Genomic DNA, 26,775 nt, shown 5'->3' with positions numbered 1-26,775 from the left:
CCTCTTGTAACCACAGGCTTTGAGATTATCAAATGCTATGCAATGCAGTTAATAATAAAAAGTATCACTGATTTTGCGTGATGGGTCTTTAAAATTGTCAGTGAGACAAGCTGCTTTGAAAGCAGAGGGGTGGCTTGCCCTTATGGCTGTACTGAAAAATCCAAAAAAAGCCTTGGTTACTTGCGCAGTTTCTTTACACACACACACACACACACACACACACACACACACACACACACAGAGGCCTTTTTTGCTATAGCTTAACAATTTATTCATAACAACATAATAAGAGCTTGTTTGATCAGGCCAAAGGTTAATCCATGGGTAGGCAAACTAAGGTCCGGGGGCCTGATCCAGCCCAATCGCCTTCTAAATTCGGCCGGCGGACGGTCCGGGAATCAGTGTATTTTTACATGAGTAGAATGTGCCCTTTTATTTAAAATGCATCTTTGGGTTATTTGTGGGGCATAGGAATTCATTCATTTCCCCCCCCCCAAAAAAAAAAATAGTCCGGCCCCCCACAAGGTCTGAGGGACAGTGGACTGGCCCCTTCTGAAAAAGTTTGCTGACCCCTGGCTAATCTAACCCAGCACCCTGTTCTCACAGTGGCCACAGTGCAGTAAGCAGTTGGCATTTCCAGGACGCATGGGAAGAGACTTATCATTACCTTTAATTCTTGCCTTGTATTTATGCACTTTCGATTTTCAGTAACATCAGTAAAATGTTAATGAAAAATGGAGTAAGAAGGGTTTTTAACATTTTTGAGTTGGGTAAGAAACAATTTCTATCAAAAGTTTTGTGGTCTTCCTTTTAATCTCTAGAATGCCTTTTTCTGTTATCTATGCTCTTAGAAAGCTGGTGTTTTATTTTATTTTTAAGTTTCCATGTTTATTGTTTAGAAAGATAAATGATGTGGTCTCTGGAGAATTGTGAGAAAAGACCTGTCTTTCACCAATTTTAACCTCCGTCATCCATCTTAGTGAATTTTCCCAAAACAGCCTGTCATAAACTCCCTGGACAAGATAAACGAAGCAACTTAGCAACAGAACACTATTTAGCAGTGTGACTGATGGCGTGTAGTCCACTGTTTATTTTTTTAAAAGGACAGCTGCAAGTAACAGAAGCTGTAGTTTAATCTATGATGAGTCTCCATCATTTGAAGAATGAGCTGCAAGTACCTCAGGCCTGCCAAGAACTCCATGACAGCGTTGTAGTTGCCCATGTTCCAGCAGCATTTTGCCACGTGTACCACATAGGAGAAGACTTCTCGCTTTTCCTCCATAGACCCAGCAGTCAGAATCAGCCATGTCACCCAAGAGCTCACCTTTAAATAATAAAAATAATACAATACAATACAAAAAACAAACCATTCATATTTGTATCATATTCTTTATACTCACATAACCTATTTAATTTTCCCCTCCCCCAATTCAATAAGTTATCTCAGTTTTCAAGCAACTGACTTGAAAGGACTGCATGACTAAGCAAACTTACTTGGAAGTACCACTCAAATCAATAGGACTTTCTTTAGAGTAAACATGGGCAGGATGAAACTGAACTCCTGCAGAAGTAAATCACTTTAAGTCCACATCAGGCAGAGCCAACATGGTATCCTCCAGATATTGCACATGATTTGGTGCTTCTAAATTGTGAAGAGAAGGGCAGGTCTTCCCTGAGATCTTGCAGGGCCTCGCAATCTCACATGGCCCTGTGGCATCTTTGAGAAGGGAGTGTGGCATCAGACGCCTTAAAATGCCAGGTCACCTGCCATTACAATGGCCAGATTTTCCACCCCTCCCTCCTTTTATACTACAGTGGTACCTCAGAAGTTGAATGGAATCTGTTCCGGAAGTCCATTCGACTTCCAAAACGTTCGGAAACCAAAGCGCAGATTCCGATTGGCTGCAGGAAGCCAATCGGAAGCCACATCGGATGTTCAGGTTCCAAAGAACGTTCGCAAAACAGAACACTCACTTCCGGGTTTGCGGCATTCGGGAGGCAAAATGTTTGAGTCGCAAGGTGTTTGGGGTCCAAGGTACAACTGTAAAGTCAGGAAGAAATTTTAATTTCCATCACAGTTGGCCCTGGGGTTAAGAGGCTTTTGCCGTTTTCTCAGTCGGTAGCATTTATTTAACCTATTTACCTGTAACAAATTAGGCAGGTATGGCACTGGGGTTTTGAGAGGCTGCACCGGCTCCTGGCCTGAGCTCAGGTGGCCAGGCATGGTGCCACTCACCTCTGGTTGACAGTGTGGTTCCACTTGCATTGATCTCTGCTGCGCTGGGTCCTTTATGCTCATTAACTCCCACAGAAATCCCCAGCAGGTGAGCTAGGATGGTGTATTGAACTTCATATCGGAAGTCTTATTAGGCAAACAGATCCTGGCTCCAATGCCATACCAAGCTCACTTACTGCACTACAGTCAATAAATCTGTGGTCTGCTCCACACTCATGTCCAATCCATTGTGCACCCTCATTTTGGCCCGGGCGAGGAGTGTGTAATATGCCTTCCACACAAACAAGCTCTAGCTCCCATTAACCTTGATGACTGGCCACACTGGCTGGGGCTGATGAGAAGTGGAAGCCAACAGCATCTAGAAGGCGCATTGACCAACCCTCGTCTACATAGTTCTGGGGTTGTAAAACCTCAGTAGCACAGCTCAGCATTCATCAAAAATTATTTTATAATGGGATCTTCTCCATAACACTGTCCTGAGGATGCAATAACTGCAAAGAAAAATTAACAAACCCTCTTGTTTTTGAGGAACAAAGAGCAACATTCTATCCAAAAGGAAATTTAAAATCATGTCACTTGTAAAAATGTATAATGATGCTCCTCCATCTATAGCTTTTTGATATACATAGTACTTCACTAAAATAATAATAATAATTATTATTCAATATTGGAAATAATTTAGAATAAATAGATTTTGACTACAGGTTGAGTTCTCAGAGCTATACTAATATTAACATGCAAAAAGCCCCAGCTTCAGTTTGATCTAAAATCCCATTTTCCCACTGTGACTGTACTTGCAATTCTCATATTTCATTGGGCTCAGTGAGAACAATAATCTTCATATATAGATTTTTGTGTGTTCAAACCCTGATCACATATAGATGGCTACTATTTATCACTCAGAAAATGTTCCATTTACTTTCCCACAACTTTTATTAAAGAAAAAAAAAGTAAGTAAGTAAAAGCTATATTTCACATGGAAATCTAATTCAAACCAACTGGACTATTTTACAACGAAATTCCCTAGGGTTTGTTTCCCCCCATTGTGTAAACACTTATCAACATGAGATAAAAATGTGATTCCCCCCCCCCCCTACATTTAGTTTCCTTCTTGAGTCCTGAAGGATTTGTAATTTATGTTTGCAGGGATATCTTCAGTGATGAGAGCTTCACATAACAGATAAAAACGCATTTCCCTTCAAAGACAGAAAACTATTTCATTTTCTACTGACAGCTAAATTTAAAGATACAAACCTTGTAAAGTCAACCACAAGAATGTGTTGAACAAATTTAAAATTATCTACAAAAAACAGATGGATTATACAGTATATAATTTTACTGTAATTTAGATAACATCTCCTGAACATCTGATTGCTGACTGATAGAACAGCAAATCAAATACTGTACAGCAAAGTCCAAGAGAGAGGCAATTTTATCTGCTTTTACTCAGAGCTTCAATTTAATCCAGCATAGGCAACCCCACAACTTTAATTATTTCTTTAAAATAATATTAAAAAATGGGGGGGGGGGTGGAATGCAAAGAGGCCAACAATAAAAGCAATCCACAGTTCAATCAAACCCTAATTCAAAATATCACCATAAAAATCAATGGCACAGTGACAATTTCAAAGCAGCTATCAGAATTCTTAAAAGGGTTCAAATTTTCCAGTAGCAATGAGTTACAAGGATAACTGCATAAAAATGGCAGTACTGTGGCAATGGAACTCACTGAATAATAAAATGATAAATGAGAGTGGATGCAATAAATGTTGGATATGCCATGATATTCTTTTTCCACATGTGGTGGAGGTGCAGGAAGTTTAAAGCCCCCCAGATCCCTATTCCTTGAGTCCCTGAGTTGTACCAGTCTTTGCATCAAAAAATAAACTTCCTCACTTCCTATCCCGGCTGATGCAAGCCAGCTCCCTAGGTAGAGATTGCTCTGCCCAGCACTCTTATCAATGCCAATGCTGAACTATACTTTAAGCACTGATAAAATACTATTGCACCATTATGTTTTATAATATATTTACGTAAATGAGCCAGCACTTCCTTGGTTTTTAAATCGGTGGAAGTCGAGAACAAAATGAACGCAACATATACACAGCAGAGCCTTGAGTAGAGCATAATGAGACAGTTCACATGTAGCACAAAGTCAAGCAGTGGGTGAGCAAGGAGGAGAAAATGTGCAAGTTTCCAGAACAAAGATCATGTTGCAGTGTCTCTCCTCTGCTCCTGCTACTGTCATGCTAGCCAGGGGAAAGCCAAGGTTAGGCTTAGCATTATGTATGCACTCAAACTTGTGGTTGTGTCCTTCAGGCAAATGGTTTGGAGGTGAAGGTTAGGCAATAACATTTGAGTATAGGGGTGTTGCTAGCATGCCCTTATTTTTATTTTTGAGATATGTATCTGGCCCTTAATCTTAACATACAAAGGAAAATGCTAATGGCTAATAAACAATTTCCCTTATGCTAGTCCATTAAATGCTTTGGGAAAATCCAAAAACATGTGTATCTAATTCACAGTTTCAGCTGTGCACAACACTGCTGAGGATGTAAGCTGCAAAGTTCTTTTTGTCTCAAACAGATAAAACATTTCAGAACAAAAAAAGGGACATCTGCAAGGCTAGCGAATCACCAACTAACTACTATGCTTTCAGAATCTCAAGTAAATAAATCACACATAGGCTGCTATCCTATGCTCATTTTCAGAGGAGCAAGCTCCATTGGACACAGTAAGATTTACTTCTGTGCAGATTGGCATAGGACTGTGCTGTTATGCATATGCCCTATGAATAACCCACAAAGGAAAAACAAGACAAGCAAACTGGTTGATAAGTGAATCAGGAAATTAATAGACCTTTCAGACTGTTTACTTATTATATTACACTTGTTGTAAGTGAACAAAGTAAGATGGATAATTGCATAACCTGGAACTAGATCACATTTACCCATCGCACATACATAGCTCTAGTTGGAATTATTCATAGAGCCTCCTTTAAACTCTACACTAAGCACAGCATAGCTTTGGCCAGTTGTCCTGGTAATGTAAACAGAAGCTTGGAAAGCCTCAAGCACAAAAGAGAATATAGAACTATAAAAAGGGTTTCAGATTTCTTTAGAAGTGCTACTGCTTAACTATTTAACCTGTAAACAGCTTGGCAATACAAATGTTTCATACTTTCACATCTAAAGCAGTAGGCAATATTCAGAGGTGCATTTGGAGGAGCATCCCCATTAGACAAAAATAAAATAAAAAGAATGAATTGTAAGACTACAGAATTTCTCCCTCAAAACATTTTAAATACTTGTGATTATTATAAAAGAGCTTGGGTTGTAGCCAACAGTGTCCCTCAGGTGACAGACAGACTTATTTCAGTGGAACAAGTGGGGGGAAACCATTTCAGCTCTCCCCTCTAATCCAGAACTAACATGGTCATGGGAGAAACACTGATAGTCTTTTTTCACATTTTTCCTCATATGAGAAAAAAAATGCACAACCCTAACTGGAACTACAGTGAACCCTCGAGTTACGTACCACTCTGGATATGTAACTTTTGGGTTGCGAACGCGGCAAACTCGGAAGTGTATACTTCCAGGTTTCGCCACGCACACATGCGCAGAAGCGCTCTATCGCACCGCGCACGTGCACAGAAGTGGCGCCTCCAGTTACAGACTTTGCAGGTTAAGTACGGACCCCCGGAACGAATTTAATTCGTATCCGGAGGATCCACTGTATTCACAGAGCCCCCTTTAAACTTTTCACTAAGCACAACACAGCTTTCACAGATGGTTCTAGGTTACTCTGCCTTTCCACTAAATGTGCTCTACAAGGTGGGGGGCACCAGAGCCATTGCCACGCCTGCCTGCCTCTGTGGCTGCCTCCATGCCCATCTGTGCAGCAGAGCTGGGGCAGGCAGCATTCTCTGTTTTGCTTGAAGCTGCAAAATGTCCTGGGCTGCCCTGATGGGCATGTTAGATTTGGTCACCCTATAAAGGCGCTGTGAGGCAAGTAAGGCCAAGACAGAGTTATCTGCCCTTGACCACTTTGCTCTGGAGAAGCTTGACCATTGCTCTGCATATCACCTTGTTCAAATACACTTAATAATTTACAAAGAATCAACAAAGGAATATAGTTGTAACCAGTGCTGAGGACACTAAGTGACAAGCCAACAACAGGCCATACAGTGTTTGTAGAACAGCTGCTGAGACCAGTTCCCTCCTTATTTCTTTGGTCAATAACATGCTACAACAGTTTAGGGGGTGAAAATAATAAGCTGGACAGACTTGAACAAGCATAACAACAACTGCATGCACATTAGTAAAGCCAAGCTTTTACAGAGCAATGGCAAACGTGCAGTCAAACCCCAAGCTTAAGCTATAACAGCTTTTATAAAGTCACATTAAGCCCAATGATGTTATCTAGTGGATCAAAGTGTTACATCTTTTAATTTATATCTTAGGCAGGAAACTTGCTTGGAAGGATTACAGTGAAATAACTTGAGTGCTCTAAAATTATGCATTTGTTTCTAACTAATTATGAATATAATTATGAGCATATTGGAACAAGTAATTGTTTTTTTTTTCAATTACTAGACAGAATTTTAAAGCTGCTGTTTGTGAACTGAGTAGACACATCAGTAAAAGAAAACTTTTTTTTAATCTGAGAAAAGATCTGGCGCAAGCAGGAGGAAAAATTCTTTACACAGCCATGAAGACAGAGAAATATAGCTGTAAACTGTGGATGAGATTAGGGACCCGCAGAGACTAGTACAGCAAAAAGTACATATATTTCTAAACCTTACAGTATAAACAAATAAATATAAAACTGGACTGGAATGCAAACAAAGCCTTTGAAAAGTGAAGCAACATGTCCTAGACAAAAACAAAAAAACCTATTACAAGTTGAAATAAATGTGGTTCAAGAGATAAAACCTGAGGATTCCGACCTATAGGGCGGTATTTAGCTAATCTTTTGGGCTAGTGCAATAATTATTGGTAGTGCAGGGGGATTTCTCCCTCTTCTCCCTCTGCATTGTCCCCAGATCTGCTCTGGAGGACTGGGAGAAACTGCAGACCAGATCTAGGAGACACACAGGAGAAATCTTTGCACTGATGGAACATTTACTTCAGTGCTACAATGAATACAAACCATGGTATTTTGTCAACTGATTCACTTACTTATATACACCTTTTCTACCTATAATACAAAAGTCAATTTCAAAAGGTGAAGATGCTGTAATGAACCACATTCCAGGGGAGTGGCGGGGCAGGGCGAGGAGAGACTTGCACCTATTCCAAACCCCATTCAGCTCAGTCATGGGACCTAGGTCTTAATCTTCAAAACTCAGGCCCAAACATAAATATTTTATAAACAATATATAAATAAAGTCATTGTATCTCTGGTTCAAATATATTATTCTATATCAGCTGGGTAGGGAATAATATGCTCTGACCTATTTGAATGTGAACAAGACGTCAATAGGACATAGCCTGTTCCTCTTCTGAGATAATCACTTAAGCAAAAATTAGCACATAAGGTACGTAGCTTAGCTAAAGGCTGCTATATGAGCTGTACCTTGGTTCCTAGTAAACATTTTCATCAGCTGATTCTTTAACATTCCTGAATAAGATCAGATCACATATTCATGCTTGTATTGTCACTCAGTCTACAGAGATGAACAGTGGATATGATTCTGTAAGTAAAACACATCTGGTTGAATGCAGTGGAGCCAGGAAAGAAAAACCATTTCAAAGAAAGAACTAAAAACACTAGAAGGACGGTTTGATACTTAAAACCAAAAACCTAGATTTGCTCTTGTAATCCCAAAGGTTAAATCCCAGTTGTATACACTAGGGGTAGACAATATGGTGCCCTACAGGTGTTCCTGGACTACAACTCCCATGCTGGCTGGAGATCTGATGAGAGTTGGAGTCCAACAGCATCTGGTTCAATCATTTACACCAGGGGTAGTTAGACTGTTGCTGAAGACATTGCCCCCCCTCCAAAGCCTAAGTAGGTCAGTTCCCAGGTACACCTGTGTATTTGTAAAGCTGGTCCCCTGCTCTCTGCATGATTTTGGCCATAGGTCAGAGATGGGACCTCAAGCCTAGGGCCCAAGCACAGCTTGCCAGCCTTCCCCATCTAACCCTCTGAAGTCTCCCCAGGCCACCTCCCTCACTAGTCCTGCTTTGCCCCCCCTTTTTTTCCTAGCTGGAACATGTCCTTGAGATGGGTTAGTACAGCCAAATTCTGGCCTAAGGCAAAATGTCCAGTAGTTGCCCTGTCCCTTTTGCTTCTGGCCCTGCCCACCACTGGCAAGTGGCCCTCAAATGGTTGTCTAGAAGACAATGCGGCCTTCGGGCCAAAAAAGGTTACCCAATTCTGCCCTAATGACACATCTCATGCTCAAACAGAGGTAATGCTTCTACATATAAAATAATATCGGCCATTCCTGGGTATATGAACACTACAAAAGCTATGGGCAGGGGGGGAAATAGTGAAAGGCAACACAGCATTCGGGTGTAAAAAGATTCTCCGCTCCTGTCATTGGTGAACCATGAACACAGCCATCTATTGCTTGGGAATATCCTGCACCATTGCTTTTAGTCCTAGCCTGAATATTCCCTAATGGATTTGACTATTCCTTATTACGGCTCTCCTGCAGTTTCCTCATACAACCCTAGGTAATGCTTTCATGCTGTTGCTACATATTATGAGTTTCATACAATGCTGTAGTCAATGAAGATTATTTTGCCAAGATTATCTAGGACACGTATCCAGTACAAACACTAACTAGGAATATTACAACATTTTGATACATGGGTTTTTGTAAGAGCTGTAATTGTCCCTGTACTAGAATAAGATTGACTGGCTAATTTGCTCGGGAGGAAAGGAATATCCTAACAAAGAACTTTGGCCGTTTTAATATGATTATACACCACTTTAAATGTACTGTTCCAAAGAAGGACTGGAAACAGTTTGATACTTGTACAAACATAATCTTTTCAAAAGGTTTCTGCAAAGCCAGCTAGGCATTCTAAAAATCCTGAACTAGCAGAGAGAAATATTTATTTACATTCCACCCACTGCTGAAGCACAATGATAGTTTTAAGACATCTCTATTTTCTGTTAAAAGACTAAAGTGGCAATGCTATACCAGTCTACTCAGAAGTAAGTCCCATGGAGCTGACTGGGTCTAATTCCCAGTTAAGGGGGTGCAGAACTGCAACCTATGGAACATACCCAGATGGAAAGCAACAAAGATTGGGGGGTGGGAGGGGGTGGAGGCCAAGCACCAAGAGAAATGGTTGAAGGACTTGTGTGTGCTTAGCCTGGAGAAGAGATGATTAAGAGGTGATATGAAAGCCTCCTTCAAATATTTGAAAAGGAATTACCATATTTTTCGCTCTAAAAAAGTAAGGGGAAATGTGTGTGCATCTTATGGAGTGAATCCAGGCGGGAGGCTCTGCTCAGCACTCCCTTTAAAGAGCCGTGTGGAGCATGGGGGCTTTTCCCCAAGGAGGGAAAAGGGCTGCCCTTCTCCCTCCTAGGGGAAAAGCCCCCAAGAGCCGCACACATGCTCCGCGCGCTCTTTAAAGGGAGCGCGGCTCTTGGGGGAGCCTTCCTCCCGCTGCCCGGGAGAGGCTGCGCACGGCTATCCCATAAGCCACAACAGCAAGAGGCTAACCCAGAAGCCAGATCCCTCTTGCTGTTCTGGCTTCTGGGATTCAGAATATTTTTTTTCTTGTTTTCCTTCCCCAAAAACTAGGTGCGTCTTATGGTCTGGTGCGTCTTATAGAGCGAAAGATACGGTACATAGGTGATGGTCCAAATTTGTTTTCTACTGTTTCAAAGATAGGACCCAAACCAACATGTTCAAATTACAAGAAAAAGGAAGGTTTTTCTTCAATTCTTAGCATTTTTAATGCATGTTTCCCCCCGTTTTCTCGGTCATTCAAATAAGGATAGAATTGAACTTACAATCTGCTAAGAGAAAAAGCACCAATTTTTCACTAAATTGATGTGGGGAGAGCTAAAACATTATAAACCAATTCTCAACTGAGGACTACATGGAATAATGGAAAGCCAACAGAAAAAGTATAATTTTTACAGTGCTGCTGGACAGCATTGAACCTTATCTGTCAGCTGAGAGCTAAAATGTATTTAAACTAGTCTAAAATTGGTAACGTGTACTGACTGAATGGTTAGCCTTGAGGTTTCTAGTAGTTAAATATATGAAGCTATCAGTAAAAACTGGAAAGAAATGTATGCCATTTGCTCCTGGAGATAACCAGTTAACCTTTTTTTCTGTACAAAAGCATACAATTTGTAAGACAACTGCACAGGATATAAAAAAATGCCATGCAGTATTTTCTTTCTGAATTTCTTGGTCAGCCATAATTGATGTTTAGAGCATTATACTGACTAATTTGGTTAAAAATTCTACCCCAAGGGACAGCCCTCTGAAATGAATGGGTAACTACATTAAACATGAAATGCCTTTGTCAGGAAGCAAAAACTATTAAGTAATATCAATTAGCACTAGCATTTATCAAAAATTTACGAAAAAGCAGTGTTACATGATATGCCATTTGCATGCAATAATTGCGCAGTGGAAAAAAGGACAATGGTATGAAATAGTTGTCTCCCATTAAGTATCAAGAGTCTGTCATCTAAAAATTCATTCTGGCTCCCACAATATAAATATAGTGAATTATTTTTGCAGGCAATGCCAGAAGTCAGCAAGCAGTTACTGGTTTTCGCCAACCAAAGCATGACTCTTTCTGTAGGAATTTTCTTTCAAATAGATAAACAGCGATGGACAGAAAATCCCTGCTGCTAATGGAGTATGTATGACAAACATATTGAACATGCAGCTAATATTGTAAATAATGTAAAGAATTGATATATCAAATTTTCCCCAAAATTGTAAATTACATTTAGCAAAAGCACATTTCACTATCTAGTATATAAGCAGAAATAAAAAGTTTCCAATTTCTACTGCATTAACTGAAGTCTCAATGTAATAAGCTTAGAATCTCAGCTAAAGCATCCATGACAGACGGCCATCTAAACACTGCTTAAAAACCTCCAAGGAAGGAGAGCACACAAATTCCTGAGGGAGACTGTTCCACTGTTAAACAGCCCTTACTGTCAGAATTTCTTTCCACATGTTTAGTTGAAATGTCCTTTCTTGTAACTTGAAGCCATTGGTTCGAGTCCTACCCTTGCCTTAGGTAAGTATTCTGTGAAGCAACAAATGAGAAGCACGTCCAGGGTTCTTAGGGTTGAATCCAACTAAGTCATTGAGTGAGCGGAATAACTTCTGTCAGAGCAACAGAACTTTGCCTCCTCTCCCCCTCAACATGTCTCTCACAACACCCCCAAATCAGATCCAGAGGATCCAGATGCATGAGGAGAGGAGACACAGAAGAATTTTCACTATATGAATGGACATCCCTTAGATATTGCAAACTGTATAGGGGAGGTCCATACCTCAGTAAGAAAGGACCATAGCTTAGTGGCAAAGCACCTGCTTTTCTTGCAGAAGGGTGATGGTTCAGTTGCTGGCCTCTCCAAGTAGGACCAACAATTTCCCCAGTCTGTAACTCGAGAGCAGGTGCTATTCAGTACACAGTCTAAATAATACTGAGATAAATGGTCAGACTTTGTATAAGGCGCCATCCTTTCTTCCTATGAAAATTACCTTATCTTAAAAGTAATATGTGAAAACAAAGGCCTTAATATAGCAGAACCTTTAAAATCAAATTTCTACGCCCCTATGAACTGTTAAAAGCAGTGGAGTTTTCAAGTCAACATTTGCCAATATATATACAGTGGTACCTCGGGTTACTTATGCTTCAGGTTACATACGCTTCAGGTTACAGACTCCGCTAACCCAGAAATATTGCCTCAGGTTAAGAACTTTGCTTCAGGATGAGAACAGAAATTGTGCAGCAGCAGCGCAGCAGTCCCCATTAGCTAAAGTGGTGCTTCAGGTTAAGAACAGTTTCAGGTTAAGAACAGACCTCCGGAACGAATTAAGTACTTAACCCGAGGTACCACTGTACAGCATTGCTGCTGCTGCTGCTACTACTGCTATTTAATATATTTATATCCCACCTTTCTCCCAAGTTGGCAAGTGTCCCATATTTTAAATGAATCAGAGGTTGTTAAGAAGAAAAGAAATGCCTTATTTCAGAATAGTACCCGAAGCTCTACTGAACTCTGAACACATTAGCACGTATCTTTCACTTCAGAGTACAAGGCTACCAAAGCAAAAATAAAAACAAAATAAAAACAAAGACTTCAAAGAAAAGATCTATAGTGTTTCTGGTTTTATGGTTTTAGCATGTTCCCATCGTATAATTGACCAAGTGGCTTTTGTGATGAATGGATCATCTCCAAACTGATATTTAGAGCAACGGGAATGTTGTTCTCCTTTGAACAGACCGGAGACAGTGGTATGAGATTGCCTTTGATTGTGGAAACAATGCAAGAGAAAAATGGGGGAGATCACAAAACAGAAGGAACAAGCAGGGGGTGGAGGAGGGGAGGACGAAAAAAGAGGCAAAGCCTCAAAAATATACAGAAAAAATATGAAATTTAATCAAAGGGTAAAATGCCAAATGCATTTCAGTAAAGACTTTCTTCAGGATTTCCCAGTAAAGCAACATCTCTCCCACACGTTGCCTTATAAGGAAAAATGTTGCCTTGCTAAGAAAGGTGTATTTTTGTGCCCTCAAAAGTCTTCAAAGAACTACTTTGGGCATTTTACTACAGTGTTGCTATTGCTACAGTATTAAACTTCATTTCCCTCCCCATGTCGTTTTGATGCTTTGCCCCTGTCTTATTTTGCTTTGCTTAATCTTCTCATGGAAAGTTACAGTAGCTGCTGTGGCTGATGAGAGGTAACATAAATGTCTCAGCAAAAAAAAAAAAAGGTCATGCATACAAAAGGACACTGAACATGTCTCCCATGCAAGTATCCCTTTTAGACACTATTCAAAAGAATATTGCCAGCTGGAAATGCAGGTGACTCACACATACAAATGATGGAAACTCCTGCAGTGTCTGAAGGTGAGTTATAATCCTTCAAGGGCTTTGTGTTCTACCCTCATCTCTTACTCTCCTTCTCTCTCACTCTAAGCTTTTCTCATTAAAACTGGGGAAAGTGGCTAGGTAAAGGTAAAGGGACCCCTGACCACTGGGCCAGTCGTGGCCGACTCTGGGGTTGCAGCGCTCATCTCACTTTACTGGCCGAGGGAGCTGGCATACAGCTTCCGGGTCATGTGGCCAGCATGACTAAGCCGCTTCTGGCGAACCAGAGCAGCGCACGGAAACACCATTTACCTTCCCGCCGGAGCGGTACCTATTTATCTACTTGCACTTTGACGTGCTTTCGAACTGCTGGGTTGGCAGGAGCAGGGACCGAGCAACACGAACTCACCCTGTTGCAGGGATTTGAACTGCCGACCTTCTGATCGGCAAGTCCTAGGCTCTGTGTTTAACCCACAGCGCCACCCGTGTCCCGTGGGGAAAGTGGCTACAAAATAACAAATCAATGATTAAGGTATCTGTTATTCACAAAACTTTAGTACAGCGGCTCTCACTACTGTTGACTTAGCAAAGCAAAGAGTCTCTGTTGCAACAGAATGCCATCCTGAGTCAGTTCAGGACACCTGCTCAACACAGCTAAGTTATACCACTGCAATGGTACGGGAGGCCCTCTGTCACAGTCAAAGCAATTAAGCATCTCCTTGAAAAATTATTGAGAAAAAGAAACTGGGCTAAGGTTTGCTGCACCAGAAAACTACTTAGAAAAACAGTGCAGCTTCTTGAAGAACAATCACAGCATATGAAAGTGCTTAATTAGTTTTCTGCGGATTATGGATAAATACATGTGAGCTGTTAATGTAATCTAGATACCCCCGTTTCATAATGCCGCATGCAGACCACTAAGAAGATCATGTTTAGCCTGCAACAAAACAGTTCAGAGAATTAAGCAATATGGCTGCTATCCACAAGAGCATGAGTTTACAAGAAACCAAATAAACTTATTAAAACCACTAGGCCCTGATGGCAGTACCCAATATGCTCAGGCAGATGACAGGTCCCTAGTTCTAGATCAGCACTCAGCACGGTGCTGGCAGCCGGATCTAGCCAACATTTAAATTTCTCATAACGCCCATCACATAGTGTTGCTGTAGGGCACTGTGGAAAACAAAATGGCACCCTCAATGCCACGATACATTAGGAGCATTGTAGGAAATTAAAATCGCTGCTAAACCCAGTCACTGCTGCCATCCGCTACCACCAGCTAGTAAACCTGCCAGTTCTTGTCAAAGGTTAAGGGCCCCATCAGTAGGCCCTATGCCCAAGTTCCTCTCAAATACTGAAAAAATGTACCCTTTACCCACTCCACAAACAAGATAAAAGAAAACCAACCATGTGCGTATGTAATCAAAATCCTCACCCTACCTCGTTGAATCTTGTCACCAAATCTTCAACAGCATTGTGTTCCTCATTTGGGGCAGAAAGAAGAGTTGCAGAAATAGAAGCCTTAAGAGTTGATAGTTTGCTCTGGCATTCAGCATTCCCCAAATCTCTGGTTAAGAAGCAGAGGTAGTCGATTGGCAGTACTTTTCTGTAGAGATCCTGCTCCTGCTCAGTCAGAATACTAGCAACCTCCTCTGGAAACTGAATGAGGTGCTGAAGTTCTACAAGTTCTTTACTGACACCAGCTACAGTGGAAGCAAGGGCATTTGATCCAGCCATAGATGAACTCAATTGTCGTTCTAAAAATAAACAAAATACAAAATTTTTAAAGAGGTAGATTTCCTCTTTCCACCTATTAACCAGAATTTCACAATAAATGCATGACTTATTATGTGGGTTTTTAAAAAATATTAAATATTCTATTATTACAAGTGGATAGCACCTGAAGTTCAGTTTTCAATATCTGTACATCATTGTCCTCCAACACAGCTCCATAAAATTTCCTGTAACACAGGCAAATTACACTTTTGAGTAGACAGCATCAGTCTATGGATGATGAACCACTTTATCACCTGCTAATGTAGCAATCATGGCAGCTCACCAATTGATGGCTGTTGCCAGCTATTTCATATATCAGGCATAGGCAAACTCCAGCCCTCCAGATGTTTTTGGACTACAACTCCCATCATCCCTAGCTAACAGGACAGTGGTAGGGATGATGGGAACTGTAGTCTCAAAACATCTGGAGAGCCAGAGTTTGCCTACGCCTGTCATATATGAAGGCTGTCAAACAGTAAGTTCAACTATAATGTTTGCAACAGCAATATGAACTTACTTTCAGATGGGCAGTAAAATAATTGTATCTGCTTCAGAAATGGAAGGTTTTTTGTTTTTGTTTTGCTCTATGATAACTCCCAAGTCGCATAAATAATTGTTATTTACTCAGTCACTCTGCAGCACCAAGTGAAGATTCCCCCAATTCTTTGCCAAGGAAGCTCACAAACACACCACAATGTGACATCATCACAATAATAGGGGAATGTGAGTAAAGTTATTCCAAAGTGAACAGGAAACTACCGTGAAGAACACAAAGTAAATAGCTAGGGTTCTGTGTGCCCAAACAAAAAAATAGGCTTGGCGAACTGAGCTGGCTGAAATTTTCCTTAGTAAATCTGCATAGTGAAACTAACAGAAATTTTGTCAGCAGTGTATGAGACTGTGGCTCTGAGAAGCTAAGTCAATCATTCTTCCTTTTACAATTTATTTGCTTGTGTACTTATAAAGTTACTACCATGAAACATACTACAATAAGACATACCCCCACTCCCAGAGGCACAGAATCATGCAATGGAAAGCAATATAGGTAGGGAGACAGAATAGGAAACATAACAATGAATTTTAATGGCTACCATCATCATCTCAATAAGACAGAGTTCAATGGAATACACAACTCAGCACATCTGATCTAATGGGAACTCCAAATAGGAAATCACTGTCAAATAAGTATTGTGTTCAAAAAGAGTACTACTGTTTATGTTGCCAGTACCTAAAAAAAATATTGGTGTTGATCAAGGTCACTTGCACAGGTATGCTAACTGGCTTGCCTGGTAAACAAGCAAGCAAGCTGCAGCACAGCTCACTCATATTCATGTTTGATTATTGCGAGATTCTCCACCTTCTCAACCCAAAGGAGGGCCTCTGAAAATGATCTCTTGCAGGCTGGTGTGGATTTATCACACCTAACTTTCCCTTTTCTGCTTGCTTTCAACTAATTCCATTCGATTCAAGTGCAGCCTATTCCTTTCGCACAGGTTTAGCTTGTTCCAAAGTCTTCCTCAGTAACAAACCTATTGAAATCCTTCCTCCTGAGCAAATCTCTCTCTCTCTCTCTCTCTCAGCCTCTCTTACCTCACACGTTGTGAGGAAAAAATCAAAACTCTACAGTTTGAGAACAAACAGGCCAAAGAATTCTGAAGATCTTTGAAAACAAAGCTTTTAGCTTGGTCTCCACATGGTACTCCTTGTCCTCACATGACTGCACCTTCAATTCATTCCTGTGATGAAAATCATAACATTGGAAGTGGTTATATGTCTGTCTCGTTGCAGGTTTAGACAAGAGCTTGCACAGCAGCTCACAGAAGCAAGCTAAATGGCTCTACAGTATTGGTGTCAGGCCACACCTGAACTTGACTAGAATCCTCTGCCCTCATCTAGACCACTAGACAGACCTAGAACATTAGTTTGTTCCCCCTAGGCTTTTATTTTATAATAGGCCTTTTAATCTGTATTATGGCAGCTTCCATTTAAAGGATTAGTGTTTGTTTTTACAATAGGAACATTTCTGGTTGAAAAACTAAATTGGAGGCAACGGATGTCCTTCACCAAAGTGGTACCCATACAACTAACCGGCACCACTTGTGCCACGGGCTCAAGGTAAATGCTCACAGTCACTGAGAAACCATTATCATGCTTAAATGATACCCCCCCCCCAAAAAAAACCACCTGTATTTAGGGTATCTAGAGGGGCTAATCTAATGACATTTTCATAACGAATTAATTCTGCACTCCATTTTGGCAACCACATCATCCATAGCTTTTTCTACATTGTTGCTCAACATCTTGCTCCCAACTTTGTGAAATCTTGGTTGGTCTTGATAAAGGCTAGCTACAATTTGTGTGCTCTTTAGCTAGTATGACTTTTTCTGCCTCTCTTATTTTTCAAATCTCACTTGCCTCTTGCCACTGCTCATAATTTTTGCATCACATACTTTTATATTTGCATGTCAAGCTGCAAAGCCCTTCATTTTTCTTTTAAGCTAATTTTATAAATAAGCATTCAACTTATACAAACTGTGTGACTTTTGTTAATTCTCCAAACCGAGCACACTCATATTGACCTTTCTGGGTCATTGCTGAATTCCGCAACACCAATAAGGTAATTTGGTTCACTGCAATATAGTCTATTTTACAAAACTGTCCAGTAAAGATCTTAATACTAGTGATATACCTGTAAGATATGGGTTCATGGCCTTGTAACACTGTTCTTCCCTGAAGTGTTCTATGCCACATCTGATCTGTCTGCCTAAATCTTCCAGTAAGATCTTTCTTTATACGCCTCACAATCTGCAATGTTTATCATTAACAAGACACTGTGTTAATCTGTTGAAAATATGAGAAAAGCAAGCTTTGTTGCTGGAACTCAGCGCTACAGCTCTGCTGCTACAATGGACTTCTGTGCATGCTATAGACTCTCATCTCCTCCAACCCACAACATGCCCTCCAAATCAGTTCCACAGTTGCCAGAGGAGAGGACATGGAAGTCCTGGCATGCCAGCAGAACTGAGGGTACACCACCTTTCGTTTTCATGCTTTAAAGTTATGTTTCTTCAAGATGCTACTGCAAATTTTTTAAAAAAATTACTTATGCTTTGCAGGCTGTGCAAAGATTAAAAAAGACTAATTCTGAATGAAATGCACAAGAAAGTAATCTCTCCAAGAACAGCCTGATGTTTTGTATTAAGAAAGCCAGGATTTTGCTTGTTTTTAATGTTAGTCAAGTCTTCATAGACATACTGGGGACAAACAGGTTGTTCCAGTCTGATACACTATAAAATAACTTCTCTCAAGTGAGGACTGTAGGGAGGGAGGGATATTTGCCCTCATAACTAACTCTTAAGTCTAATCATGCCATCTAAAAACAAAGAAAATTTACCTCAGATAAGTTGTTGCTTGGACTGTTCTGAATCAGTCGGCCAGCAAGTTGCAATTAGTCCATGCTTGCCTAACCCTCAGTCAGAAAGCAATGGTTTAATGTCCTTGCCTTTTTAAAGTATCCACATAACTTACACATTATCATGTTATCTGAGAAATCCCATAGGATGAATGTGTCTCAGGCTTATAATTGCTATTTACCCCCTCCCCCCCCCCAAAAAAGGCACAATGGAGGATTAAAAAAACCCTTTTTTGGCTGGCCTCATTCTTTAGTTCAGCTCTCTTGTCATTTTTGTGGCTGGAGAATTTGTATGTAATTTATATAAGTTTCCCTCTGTATGAAAGCCTGGGAATTTTTTAAAAACACACAAGGGAGTGTGAGCCAAGATTTTTTTCATTTTTCTTGTCATTTTTATTGTAAGCTAGGTTCTCAATACTGCATCTCTGTTCTGTCATTTCCCCTCCTACTTCATGTCTGTGTTCGCTAATAATGACTGCACATCAGGGTTTTACTTATTCCTATACATTAGCCTTCATAAACTTGGCTGGTGGCCTCCAGTTGCTGGCTGGCGTTGATGGAGACTTGTAGTCCAAAACATCTGGTGAACACCAGCCAGATTGGCAAAGGCTGCTCTATATATCAACAGAGGAATTTGCTATTTCTTACAATCTTTACATTAAAAAATCTAGTTCATCAATGGTTGTTTTTTCTTTGCTTTTTACACTGAACACATCACCATGTGTTACCGTTGTATTTAGTGAAGTACATTGGTCACACGTTCCAGATCACGAGAGTTGGACATTTCAAGAAATTGTAATAGCATTTTCAGAAAGCTAGTATATTTAACCGGAACTTTGGTTTCAGCATTGTTGCCTGCTATAATAACTCTAACCTAGATGTTCTCGACATAATTGCTTCTAATTTTAAACCAAAGCAGTGCAGATGAAGCTTGTAGAATTGTGACCCAGATTTAACATTTTTCAATTATTTAAAAATTGCTCAGTACAACAGTCAGAGATAATGAGGCACAGCAGTGTGGTAATAGCAATCGCACTCTAAAAAAACAAGTAATGGTAAAAGTCAGGCTCTTCCTGCAGAGTTGAAAATTGCCTTGCTAAATTGTTTTGTGACCCCATTTTATAAATGATGTGATATAGTGCCTATTATATGAACAAAACATCTTGGGAAAACTCAGTGATATAATACAAAGCTGGAAAGGCAATCCTGCACTTTCTTTGAAGGTCACTTGGCATTGGTTTACGGTTATGGCCCCTAAACTGGAGATTAGTCAACTCTGATTTATAGGGTGTTTCTGAAAGGTGCTGCAACAACTTACCTCACCAAAAATTAATGTTAATAATAATCAAGAGTGTATCTGTTTCAACAGTGTCTCTGTTTCTATGGGGCTCTAGGATGCAGAAAGCTGAACACCCCACCCTCCAGCAACTTCATCCTTATGTCCTGAATTTTTGTTCATCTCCTAACAGGATTCGGAGAGTACATCAGTCCAGGGGCTCACCAGGGCTAGAATTCAAGATCTGGTCCCACAGCCAGTCAATATACGTCACTCAAAAAGAACTAACTAGACGAAGGTGTGTTCTACCTGCTTCAAGTCTTTGAATATACTCACAAAACAAATTTAGGAATTGAAGTCTCCCTTCCCAAAAAAGCTATTTCCACTAGCTTCTTCTACTGACCTCTGCTGTCTCTTCTCCACCACCTATTTCCTTTGTCATGGCACCAATTTGGAACAACCACAAACGTGTGCCTGCTCTGCATGTGCATGGTGTATTTTAAGAGGCTGTTGTACAGAAACCAAACAGTGTAGCTTCCTTTTGTTAATTTTACTGACTTCATCAGTGCCAAAACAAAGGTAATTTTCAATAGTTGGTGATTTTCTGTTGTTTGCAAGGTGTTCCACAAAATAGAATGGGTGGGAAGGGAGAGTTACTGCTTCCTTATTAATTCAGCAGTGCTTCTGTTTACAGAGCCTCTCCTCTTCCCAGAGGGGAGGGATTGTGAGCGGGAATCACTTCCCGCGCTCATGGGGGGGGGGCATGGCTAGGCCCCCTGCGTCACTGGAGTCCTGGGACACCGTCATGCCCTCCAGACAGGCAATCCAGCTGGGTGAGGGGCAAGGTTCAGTCGCATTTAAATGGCCGCGGGCCCACAAGCTCTTCCTTGTTTTGTTCCTGCTTTCTCGGATCTGTTCACTGCTGATTTAGGTCTATTCCTTGAATGGAATCAAAACTTTTATACTGAAGAAGTTTGACTACTACTCATTCTGAATCCTGCAGGGGTAAATAAATGCTTGTTGCGTTTATTTGAAGCAGAGAAACAGTGGGTTTGGACAGACTCCTCTACCACATTTCTCCTGTACATCCTCTTCTCATAATGTTATTTTACTTTAAGAAAAATGTTGGGGCACCATTACAAGCAACGTAAATGATGTGGGGACTATTTTACTGGAAAACAAAATGCTTTAGTTTTGTTTTATTTATCAGATTTTTATACTGCCTTCCAATATAAAATTATCAGGGCAATTCACAAAGTTTAAATAGAGTAAACATACAATAAAATTTTTTCAAATGTTTCTAATGGAAGTAGGTTACTACTAAGGTTATTATTGCACTAGTGAAAAGAAAATAATAAATAGCATTTAGCTTTCCCATTTAAGATGACGTTTCCTGTGCACACAAATGTGAAAAACTATCACAAACCATAGGGCAATTAAAATTATCCTAACTTTTATGATGTCTGTCAGGGGTTCAGGGACAGAGGCACAGGGTAGGCAGGAGATGGAGAGCGATGGGGATGAATCCCAGGACAGCGAGGAAGAGGATGACAATGACTCTAGAGATTCCATGAGTCTTTCCAGCGAATCAGAGGATTCCCAGAAGGGGGCGCCGGTGGTCAAGGCCAGGGGAGCCCCAGGGGGGACTTGTCAGGAGCAGGGGGCCAGCGGGGGATCCCAAAGTGGCAGCTGGGCGTCAGGACCAGCCTCCCCGCCAGAGTGCAGCGAAGGGGGTGGAGGTTCCAGTGTATCAGGGGAGGCGGCTCCGGCAGTAGAGAAAGGAGGGAGGTCGGAGCAAGCCACCCTCCCGGAAGGGGAGGGGAGTAGTGAAGGGAGTAGCGTAGCTGTCAAAAGGAAAGTTAGAGGTTGGGGGCACGCGCCAAGTTCAAATGTAGAGGCGCGCGGAAGTACAGGGAGCCCGGAGGAGGGGCCAGGTCCCAAAGCCCGCAGGAGGGGGCAAGAGCAGTCTGATTCCGCGTCGGAGGAATCCAGGAGGGGCGAAACCCCAGCGGGCAGAAAGACCCTGCGGAAAAGGAAAGAGAGAAAGAGGTGGAGCAGCGCAAGCCTCTTAAACTGGTGCAGGGCGGGGACAGATTCAGAAGGGACTTCAGCGGTCTAAGCCTAGCAGACGTAGGGCTGCGCGCCTCGGATCTGAAGCGAACAATGAACTGCAATAAACACTTTTGTATATAAGAAAAGAAAGGCGTTGGTCTTTTGTGAGCTGAGACTTGAGGCAGCCCTGACAGTAAGTCCCTTCTCAAAAAAAACTGCAAAAAAAATTTTTTTTGCAAAGCTCACGAAGTTTGGCAGACATGACTACTGAGGAGCAGATAACGACCCTGCAAAACGCAGTCGCTGAACTCTCCGTTGCAGTACGGGTCTCTCAGAAGACAGTTGCCGAAGCAGAAGCGCGATGCCAGGATCTGCAAGCCAGGTGGGATCAGGCGTGCAAACAGGGGTTCCCGGGGTCCAGATCAGAGGGAATCGCTCTTGGACGAAGGGGGGGCAATTTAGTAGCCCACTTCGATGGGAACCTGAAGCATTATCCCAATTTCAGAGCAGACGTCCTATACGCGCTGCATTTGCTTCGAAAAGACTTCAAAGATGAGGAGGAGAAAGTAGGCTTTATTGTGTCACATTTGCATGGGGAAGCTAGAACCTGGTTACGCAATTTGTGGCGCGAAGATGGTCTTGCCCGCAGGGACTCTGACGAATTTATCAAAGCCATGGACGCTTGCTTCCAATCTACCGTTGACGTTGATGTGGCGCGCCAGGAGATGCATGGATTGCGGCAGGGCAAGGCTACAGTGCGTCAGTACCATTCTCGCTTTTTTGCATTGCTGAATGTGCTGGGCTGGGAAAAAGACTCCCTGGCAGTGAGAGACTTGTTTTGGGAGGGGCTTCATGGCTCAGTAAAAGATGAGCTGGCTAGGGGAGACAGACCTCAAACCCTAGCAGACGTCGTCCAGAGGGCACTCACGATAGGGGTGCGCCACGAAGAACGCCCTTGGCACAGTGAGGAGGGGCGTCACGTCCGCCCACCAGCTAGAGCGCCTCCTTTTCTTCTTCCCAGGGACCTGGGACGTACAAATCCCTCGCCTATGCTGAAGGGAGGGGAGGAGCCAATGGAGCTGGGTCGTGCAAAGGCTCAGTCAGCTGCCGGAGCCTCAGCGTCCGGAGCAGTCAAGGCGAAGCCTCCTAGAGGGACCAGGAAGTGTTACATCTGTGACAGCCCACAGCACATAGCTAAAGAGTGTCCCCAGAGGCTCCAGAAGCACACTGCAGCCTTAGCAACAGTAACAGGGGAAGAGTTCCAAGGAGAACAGTTTCAGGGAAACGAGAATGCCTGGATGGAAGCAGAGACGCTGGGGCTCCACCAGGCAAGTCAGTGAAGCAGTCCCCAGCGCTTTTGCAGCCTACAGACCCTTTACCACCCAAGCCAGTGGTGCAGCTCACTGCTACTCTCCAGCTACCTAATGGACTCACCCTGGAAGTCCCCATTACGATTGACTCAGGGAGCAACGCAGACTTCGTGGGGATGCAGTTCATCAAGCAGCATCGCATAGCGCTACTACCAGCCACGCTGCCTCTGAACGTCGTCACGGTAGATGGCAGAAAGTTGCTGGGTGGGCAAGTGGTACAACAGACGCCACCCATGCTGCTGAAAATTGGGAATCATCGTGAGGTCATCAGTTTCAATGTCACCCAACTGTCAGACACGCCTATAGTGTTAGGCATGAGTTGGCTGGATAGACACAGCCCATCATTAGCGTGGTACCAGCGGCAGCTCACCTTTGGCTCGTCCTACTGCGCACAACATTGCATCCAGACAGGCCAGGAGGAGGAGGGCCAGGAGGAAGGGCAGCAGTTGCATCTAGGCATGGTGCAGGCAGTGCCCCACAAGTACAAGGGGTTTTTGGAGGTCTTCTGTGAAAAGGAAGCTGACCAATTACCACCCCACCGGCCCTACGACTGTGCAATTGACCTCTTACCAGGGGCGACGCTGCCGACTGCGAAGCTGTATTCCATGTCTGAAGATGAAATGCGGGAACTCCGGGAGTTCATAGATCACAATTTGAAGCGGGGATTCATCCGAGAATCCAAGGCCGTGGGGGGCAGTCCTGTGTTTTTCGTGAAGAAGAAGGACACGCCCCAAAAAAGGCTCATTGTGGACTATAGGGCCATACCAAGTTGAGGGCAGGATCAATCCCGTAGCTTTTCGGTTGACCCTCCCAGAAGGTTCCCGAATGCACCCGGTCTTTCATAGGTCGGTGCTTACACCCTACAAGGCCCCACACAGATTTCAGGAGCCAGGGACGGCACCAGACCCACGTAGAGAATCACCAGGGGGGGGGGGAGTCACCGAGGACCCCGACACTCAACGAGGTCACGGAAATTCTGGACTCGAGATGGGGGGAGGAGGGAGTGGAATACCTCCTCGCCAGGGAAGGTACCCCGGCCAGCGCCAACAGTTGGGTGCCAGATTATGCTCTGGAGGAACCTCTTCTTAAAGACGAGTTCCATGCACTCTTCCCACACAGGCCCATGCCAGAGGAGTATTTTGATGACTGGCTTTTTACGCCCACACTTTCAGGCAGCACCTTCCGGGGGTTCTCCTCCGCAGAGGAGACCACGCCGGAATCGAGCCCTCCAAGGGGATCGTGCTCGGGGGTGGACACGGACCGCTCTTATTGGTGGGACGATCAACCAGAAGTGGGGTGGCGAAGGGGGCCTTGGCAAGCAGCATCGCCTGAAGTAACAGGGGGAGGGAAGGGTTTGGATGTGTTGGGGGAGGACCCCGGTTTCGAGCACGCATACACTGAACTGGAAGCAGAGGAGATCGACGTCGATGAACTGTATCCAGCGTCTACCCCCGCTACAACGGAGCTCCCGGAACCTGCGCCCGAGCAGCGGGAGGGGGGAAGGGGGGGCTTCAAGGGGGGGATGGATGTCAGGGGTTCAGGGACAGAGGCACAGGGTAGGCAGGAGATGGAGAGCGATGGGGATGAATCCCAGGACAGCGAGGAAGAGGATGACAATGACTCTAGAGATTCCATGAGTCTTTCCAGCGAATCAGAGGATTCCCAGAAGGGGGCGCCGGTGGTCAAGGCCAGGGGAGCCCCAGGGGGGACTTGTCAGGAGCAGGGGGCCAGCGGGGGATCCCAAAGTGGCAGCTGGGCGTCAGGACCAGCCTCCCCGCCAGAGTGCAGCGAAGGGGGTGGAGGTTCCAGTGTATCAGGGGAGGCGGCTCCGGCAGTAGAGAAAGGAGGGAGGTCGGAGCAAGCCACCCTCCCGGAAGGGGAGGGGAGTAGTGAAGGGAGTAGCGTAGCTGTCAAAAGGAAAATTAGAGGTTGGGGGCGCGCGCCAAGTTCAAATGTAGAGGCGCGCGGAAGTACAGGGAGCCCGGAGGAGGGGCCAGGTCCCAAAGCCCGCAGGAGGGGGCAAGAGCAGTCTGATTCCGCGTCGGAGGAATCCAGGAGGGGCGAAACCCCAGCGGGCAGAAAGACCCTGCGGAAAAGGAAAGAGAGAAAGAGGTGGAGCAGCGCAAGCCTCTTAAACTGGTGCAGGGCGGGGACAGATTCAGAAGGGACTTCAGCGGTCTAAGCCTAGCAGACGTAGGGCTGCGCGCCTCGGATCTGAAGCGAACAATGAACTGCAATAAACACTTTTGTATATAAGAAAAGAAAGGCGTTGGTCTTTTGTGAGCTGAGACTTGAGGCAGCCCTGACAATGTCCTATCACAATGACATCTGTTTGTGATATTATATAAGTATTATATCATGCCATTCAAGTATTAAAACCGGACAGCTATTATTAGCCATCTTTCTGGAATCCCAAAGACAGTGCCAGTAATTCTGTAATACAACAGCTATGTAATTGAGCTTAGTGACTCAATACAGTCTTCTTGATCCTGATCCTCCAGGGCATGGTTTGGATGTTCAAGAACATGCTGCAGGATCAGATATTCCCCCATTCACTCCTGCTTCCCTTCCCTTCCCTTCCCCCTTCCACAGCTTATATAACCAATGATGTCCAAATGGAGCAAATTATGGTTAGAGCCAAACAGAAATTATCCGGCATGTGGGAGAATTTGTGGCTCCATGAGACTACCTTGAAACATGACTTGAAGGACTGGAAACATCTAAACTGGGCAGTGATTGTAACAGAAGGAATGCTTCAAGTGATATCTAAACCCATTATTCTTAAGGCTTGCATTACTCACAAATGTTAACATTTGCGCCCACACCGCAACAAACAAGATATTAAGGGAGTGGAAATGTGTCACTAAGAATTGTAGCAGTGTGAAATAGAGAGAAATTTGATTCAGTTCATACTTAAGGCAAATATATCCAATTCTCACTTCCTGAAACAATATGTGGACTGAAACTGAAGCTTTCAAATTTGCAGTTCTCTGAATATTGCAGTGTTGTTCTCCAACCAAGTAATATGTACCAAAATGCATATACAAAGTAAAATATGCATAAAATGCATTATATTAGAGAAAATTGCTTGCAAATGTATATGCTGGGCAAAATTGGATAGGAAAAAAATGTGCAAATTAGGAGAAATTCATGCTAAAATGGTGAAGGATTTATATGAGAACTTCTTAGAAAAAGAATTTGCAAATTGATATGGAAACATGGAGAACTGAACTTAAGATCAGAAAAACGAGAAACTGAAATTGACAAAATCACCCTTCCCTAGTTTTGAAGTCAACTGTAACTGTACAAGTCAGCCCCTGGGATTAAATACTTGCAAATTATTCCAAATAACATTTGTTTGTTAGCAGAGAGAACATGTTTTATCTGTTAACTCAATTTTCTGAACGAAACATCCAATGAGAGTTAGTGACACCCGTAGAAAATGGCTAAACAACATTACACTTACAGTAGAGGAATGTTTAGGCTCATGCATTTCAATGTTTACCTATATTAGGTGCAAGTGTCACAGGTTTGCTTGTTGTTTAAGCATAAAGGCTGTGATCAGAAAACCATGAATTCACTAATAGACAACTAAGAAAAAGCAAATACT

At 42.9% G+C, this 26,775-nt stretch overlaps 1 protein-coding gene across 5 annotated transcripts in view; it reads right to left on the bottom strand.

Annotated features, from left to right (window-relative positions):
* PLCE1 (phospholipase C epsilon 1) overlaps positions 1 to 26,775 on the bottom strand; it is a 143,440-nt gene that overhangs the window by 45,893 nt on the left and 70,772 nt on the right. For all 5 annotated transcript variants that reach the window (XM_081006752.1, XM_081006750.1, XM_081006749.1 and 2 more), the window contains 2 exons: positions 14,720 to 15,036; positions 1,179 to 1,324 (listed from right to left, as the gene is read on the bottom strand). In XM_081006752.1, the coding sequence (XP_080862878.1) occupies positions 1,179 to 1,324; positions 14,720 to 15,036 (463 nt within the window). The remainder of the gene's footprint in view (positions 1 to 1,178; positions 1,325 to 14,719; positions 15,037 to 26,775) is intronic.

This window comes from Podarcis pityusensis, assembly GCF_964106645.2.
Source record: "Podarcis pityusensis genome assembly, chromosome: 5".
Taxonomy (NCBI): Eukaryota; Metazoa; Chordata; class Lepidosauria; order Squamata; family Lacertidae; genus Podarcis; species Podarcis pityusensis.
Note: the sequence above shows the minus strand (reverse complement) of the source record. Positions and strands in the feature narration are given on the sequence as shown.